The sequence below is a fragment of the Microtus ochrogaster genome, chromosome 4 (assembly GCF_000317375.1).
Source record: "Microtus ochrogaster isolate Prairie Vole_2 chromosome 4, MicOch1.0, whole genome shotgun sequence".
Lineage (NCBI taxonomy): Eukaryota > Metazoa > Chordata > Mammalia > Rodentia > Cricetidae > Microtus > Microtus ochrogaster.
In genome coordinates, this window is record NC_022011.1 from 39200709 (window position 1) to 39207265 (window position 6557).

Consider the following 6557-nt stretch of genomic DNA (forward strand, 5'->3'; position numbering starts at 1 on the left):
AAAAAAAAAAAAAGAAAAGAAAAAGTATGCTACAGACATGACAACAAACTGGACAACAGAATACGGGTATTTGTTCAAATATTTGTGTGTGTAGTGTTTTTTTTTTCTTTTTTGTACTGCTGGGGATCAAACCTAGAGCCTTGTACATGATACGCAGGTTTAAGTAAGTTTTTGTCAACTTTTTCCAAATTTCATAGGGAAAGAAATTTTTCAATACAGAACTAGAAAAACAATGTCCATATACAAAATAAGCTAAATATTACCTCACACCATATGTAAAAAATAACATCAAATATGTAATATAAAGAAAAAACAGGCTGGACATTGGTGGAGCACAGCTTTAATCTCAGCACTAGGAAGGCAGAGGCAGGCAAACCTCTGTAAGTTCGAGGCCAGCCTGGTCTACAGAGTGAGTTCCAGGAGAGGCAGGGCTACAAAGAAACCCTGTCTCAAAAAACCAAAACTATAAGCAACAAGCAGAGCCAGTCCAAAAAAGAGGTTGTGTATGCTGAAACCTGAAAGACTAGGGTGAGACTATGCAAATGCCTTTGAGTTTATATCATATTACGACCCAGGTGCCCCCATAAAGAGATACAGAGCTTAAACACTTGTCTTGACAGGCTTTCCTCTTACTTTGATCTTCTCTTCTTTCTCTGCCCCTGCTCCTCTCCTTTGGGTGGAATTGTGAATCTGTGACCTTGGGAATGTGCAGTTTGCTTTTATTCAAGAGTTTACCTAATTCTCTAAGAAGGAATTTGGACTTCTGAACCACGCTGGAATTATCAAGATTTATGAGAAGAATAGAAAATAAACTAGGCACATTATGGGTTTTTTGTTGTTGTGTTTTGGTTTTTCAAGACAGGGTTTCTCAGTGTGGCTTTGAAGCCTGTCTCGTTCTGTAAACCAGTCTTGCCTTGAACTCACAGAGATCCTCCTGCCTCTGCCACCACTACCCAGCTTGGGATTTTTATACATGTTAGTAAAAACATAAAATGGTGATTCTGGTATTGAAAACAATACAGCATATACACAAACATGTATACATAATAATGAAAAAAGGCCATAAATTTGAAAGACAGTGGGAAGTGGTACATGAGAGGATTCAGAGGAAGAAAAGGGAAATATAATCTAAAAAAATAAAAAAGTTACATAAAATTAAAAAAGAAAACAAAACAGCAGTTACTCAAAAATAGAAAAGATAATTATCACATGGTTCAGCAATCCCACTCTGGTTATCGATGCAAAAAAATTTAAAATAGGAACTCAGAAATACACTTTTGTACACCCATGTTCATAACAAGACAACTCACAATAGATCAAAAGCTGAACAAAACCAAACATCTACCAACTGTTAGATAATAAAATATGATATATATACAAAGTAACATTATCCAGCCATAAAAGAATAAATGAATTCTAATATATCATACAACAATATGGGTAAATGTAGAATATTATTTTAACTATGTAAAGATGTTACATTTGTTTAAGATGCAGAATATTACTTTAACTGTGTAAAGGTGTGTTACATTTGTTTATGCTGTGTTTTCTTATGTTATGTAAAAATGTGTTGCATTTGTTTTGCCTTGCCTGTCTAAGGCACCTGATTGGTCTAATAAAGAGTTGAACAGCCAATAGCTAGGCAGCGAAAGGATGGGCGGGGCTGGCAGGCAAAGAGAATTAAGTAGGAAGGGAAATCCAGGAGAAAGAGAAAGGAAGGGTGAGGGAGGGAGAAAGGAAGGAGAAAAAAAAAATGAGGGAGAAAGACAAGGACATGCCTGGAACCAAAAACCAGCCAGCTGCCAGCCAGTTGCCAATCAGAGACACAATAAGCAGGAAAGTAGGACATGTGGAAAGAAAAAGGTAAAAATCCCCCAGGCTGGGGCTGGAGAGATGGCTCAGCAGTTAAGAGCATTGTCTGCTCTTCCAGAGGTCCTGAGTTCAATTCCCAGCAACCACATGGTGGCTCACAGGTCTGGTGCCCTTTTCTGGCCTCCAGGCATACACATAGACAGAATATTGCATACCCATAGACAGAATATTGTATACCTAATAAATACAATAAAAAGAACAGAAAACATTCTTATAAAAAAAAATCCCCAAGGCAAAATGCAGATAAAGAGAACAGATGAAAATAAGAGCTAAGAAAAGGCTGAGCATTCATAAACTGATAAGTCTCTGTGTCATGATTTGGGAGCTAGTTTGAGGCCTAAAAGACTGCTACAGATAAATCTGGAAAGCATTATGCTAAGTGAAATGTTAGAAACAAAAAGACAAATACTATGATTCCACTAATAGGGATATCTATAAGGGTAAAGAACTGGCCAGGCGGTGGTGGTGCACGCCTTTAATCACAGCGCGCGCGCGCACGCACACACATGCACACGCGCACACACGCGCGCATACACACACACACACACACACACACACACACACACACACACACTCACACGTCCAAATGTATATATACACACACAAAGGAGAGCCAGACATGGTATTAGTGCCAGTAATTCCAGAACTAAAGAGGCAGAAGCAAAACAACTTATGAGCTCGAGGCCAGCTGAGCTACATGGTGTACTATAGGCCACCAGAAGCTATTAAAAAAAAAAAAAAAAAAAAAAAAAAACCCTGGTATAATTACACACATCTGCATGCACACAATGAAAACTGTAATAAAAAGGTCTGGCTGGGTGGTGGTGGCGGTGGCGCACGCAGCACTTGGGAGGCAGAGGCAAGCAGAGCTCTGTGCGTTTGAGGCCAGCCTATTCTACAGAGAGAGTTCCAGGACAGGCTCCAAACGCTATAGAGTAAGAGAAACCCTGTCTTAGAAAAACCAAAAAGATGGGGAGGAGGCAGAAATCCTCAATAAATAAATAAATTAAAAAAAAAAAAAAGAAAAACCAAAAAGACGCCGGGCAGTGGTGGCGCACGCCTTTAATCCCAGCACTGGGGAGGCAGAGGCAGGTGGATCTCTGTGAGTTCGAGACCAGCCTGGTCAACAGGCTCCAAAGCCACAGAGAAACCCTGTCTCGGAAAAAAAAAAAGAAAAAAGAAAAAAAAAAAACCAAAAAGAAAGAAAAAGATTAAAAAATTAACATTGTATTTGATCATGAAAATTGAAATCCTTCCACCTAAGAGTAAGAACGAGACGAGAATATCATTGCCATTGCTTCTACCTACTATTATATTGGAAACCTTAGCCAGTACAGTAAGAAAAACACCATAAACATCAAAAAGGAAAACATATGGCTGTCTTTATTCATAGTTGTGCACACAAAAGTCCCAACAGATTTATTGTTTTAGGTGACTACCAGAACTAGTAAATTCAATACAAACTCAATACACAAAATCAATTGAATTGCAACAATTTGGCAAATAAACTTTAAAACCAGTCTGATTCATAATAGTATTAAAATGCAAAATGGAAATAATTTTAAAGTAAAACAAGATGTCAACATTAATCCATTTAAAACATTAAAGAGAAAAAGTAAAGATACTGCATTTAGAAAAAGGACAAACTAAATGCAAGGATTAGAAGCCCTGCTGTTGTTAAGGTGGCAGTTTGAGCGAGGGACAGAAAACAGTGATAAAGCACTTTGCCTCACAGGCAAAGCTTCTTAGTTTACCTAGCAATGAAAAGAAAAAAAGAGAATTCTTTTGATGGAATCAGTGCAAATCAATTTTTAAAACTCACCAAATTTTTTATTTTTTTTTTCAAATAAGTTGACTCTAAACTTTATATGGAATAGTTTTTTGAAAGAAAAAAAACACTAAGCCAAAAACAACTTTGGAAAGAAGAATGGAGGCAGCTTTTCAATACTCTGTTTATTATAAAGCCACAAAGTTGAGGACACCATGGCTTTGATGAAAAGATTCAAAAGGATTAATGAAAGAAAATACAAAAATCCATAGATTCGCCAGTGGTGGTGGTATACACCTTTAATCCCAGCAGTTGAAGACACAGAGGCAGGCAGATCTCTGTGAGTTCAAGGCTAGCCTGGTCTACAAGAGCTACAAAAAACCCCTGTCTCGAAAAACCAAAAAATAAAATAAAATAAAATGTTTAAGTTTTGCTGGGCAATGGTGGCGTACTCCTTTAAGCCCAGAGTGCTGGGAAATAAATAAATGAATGAATGAATGAATGACATAGTTTCTAAAAGAAAATGGAATTTGGTTATACTAAGAATTTTTAGTGAGGAGAGATGGCTCAGTGGCTAAGAGCACTGGCTGCTCTTCCAAAGGACCTGGGTTCAATTCCCAGCACCCACATGGCAACAGTTAATTTAAAAAAAAAGATATTCATTATAAAATATGGTAAAAATGAAAAGGAAAACCAAAGGCCAGGAGAAAATACGAATACCACATATACCATATGACATCCAAAATATAAAAATGCCAACAATGCAAGAAGTAAAAAAGAATTTAATGTTTCTAATGTTCAAGACTTGAACCATTTAAAGAGATGACATATGAATAGCCAGTAGGTATATAATACAGTAACCAATATAAATGGCCATTGGGGAGATGCTGGCTAAAAACATACCTTCCCGTCACAATGCTCACTAGAGTTACAAAAATTAAAACCCTGACAATATCAATTACTTGCAAACATATAAAATAGAAATTTATATGCTATTAGAACTATAAAACATAAAAACATTTTGGAAAACTGGCTACTCTATAAAAATTTTAATGTGTACCTACCTACCATATAAACCACCCAATTTCTACTATGCTTTAGAGGATCAATATACAAAATGTATACAAAATTTTGTGTAAGAAATTTATTTATTAAGCATACATTGTTTTGCCTGTATGCATGCCTGTAGGCCAGAAGAGGACACCAGATCTCACTACAGAAGGTTGTGAGCCACCATGTGGTTGCTGACAATTGAACTCAGAGCCTTTGGAAGAGCAGGCTGTGCTCTTAACCTCTACGTCATCTCTCCAGTCCTTGTGTAAGAAATCTTTTTTTTTTTTTTTTATAAAGTAAACTAGTTTTTTTAAATAATTTATTTAACTTCATTTTATGTGCATTGGTGTGAAGGTGTCAGATCTTGTGGAACTGCATTTTCAGACAGTTGTGAGCTGCCATGTGGGTGCTGGGAACTGAACCCGGGTCCTCTAGGAAGAACAATCAGTGCTCTTAACCGCTGAGCCATATCTCCAGCCCCTTGTGTAAGAAATCTTATAGCTGCTTTATCTGCACTAAACTAGGACCAGCCCAGGTGTCAACAGATGAACTACCTGCGATACTGTCAGTACAATACCCCTCAGGAATCAAAGGGGAAAAAGCATAGGGAATTTTGAAGTGGAACTACAATGGTGAAAACTGCTTCGATTTACATTGCAGATAGGAGCGTTTCCTTGTATGAAAATTTCATATATCAATTTTAAAAAGATACAAAGAACAAGGGCTTTGGGATCACATAGAGCAGCTCCACCACTTACCAGGTGTGTGACCTTGGCCAAGTGTTAAACTGTCAGTCTCCCCATCTGCAAAACAGAAAGAACTAGAGTTGAGAATAACTTCATAGAGCTGCAGGAAAACTAAACAAAATAATACTTTAATGATATAATGTACTAAGTGCTCAGTAAATATTAACAAAGAAGTAGAAACTTGACTCGCACATTTCAGTCTTGTTTACAGTGACACCTAGTGGGGGCTGTTACAGTTTTATGAAGAAACCAGGCTTCACAACAAGTAGCAAAGATCAGCATGCAAACTGTCACTCATGTTTTTCTTTTCTTTACAACAAAGGGTCTCCTGTATTTCAGGTTGAAATTTACTGTGCATCCCAAGACGATCTTGAACTATTGATTCTCATGCCTCTACCTTCCAAGTTCTGGGATTATAATTCACTTATTTTCTACTGCACCATGCATCCTAACAAGCTACTCAACATTTATTTATTTAAGAGACAGCATCTTTCTGTGTGGCTCACGCTGGCCTAAAACTAACTAAATAGACCAGGCTGGCCTTGAAATCACAGAGACCACCAGCATCTGTTGCCACCTAGGTCAGCCTCAATTGATTCTTGCAAGTATTAACTCAAGCCTCACTTTATGGGGCTGAGCCATCTCACTGACCTATTCTAGGCTTTTAGAGTATCCCTTCCACAAAGCAATTTCAAGATAAGAGAATTCTAGTCTGGCACAGTGACTAACACGTGTCATTCTAGCACTCAGGAGGCTAAAGCAATAAAATAATCTTGAGTTAAAGCCAACTACGAGAACATAGGATATCCTTTCTCAACACACACACACACCTGGGGGAAAGGAGTATGAATGCATATAATCTGAATACAAAACCTATGCTCTAAGTGGGAAGCTGGAGCTAAGGCTTGATTTGGCAGAATAGTTTCAAAAACTCGTCAGCTGAAAAGTAAGCTAAATTCTTTTTAAAATATATTCCATTTTTCTTAATCATGTAAGACTCTTACTTTAAAAAGTTAAAATTACTTGGGAGGCAGAGGCAGGCGGATCTCTGTGAGTTCGAGACCAGCCTGGTCTACAGAGCTAGTTCCAGGGCAGGCTCCAAAGCCACAGAGAAACCC

The 6557-nt window shown here is 37.7% G+C and overlaps 1 protein-coding gene across 1 annotated transcript in view; it reads right to left on the reverse strand.

Moving 5' to 3' along the window:
* The window catches only part of Nr6a1 (nuclear receptor subfamily 6 group A member 1), a 148543-nt gene that overhangs the window by 105736 nt on the left and 36250 nt on the right, over positions 1 to 6557 (reverse strand). Inside the window, exon 3 of the mRNA XM_005345955.3 lies at positions 5452 to 5496. Within this exon, the coding sequence (XP_005346012.1) occupies positions 5452 to 5496 (45 nt within the window). The remainder of the gene's footprint in view (positions 1 to 5451; positions 5497 to 6557) is intronic.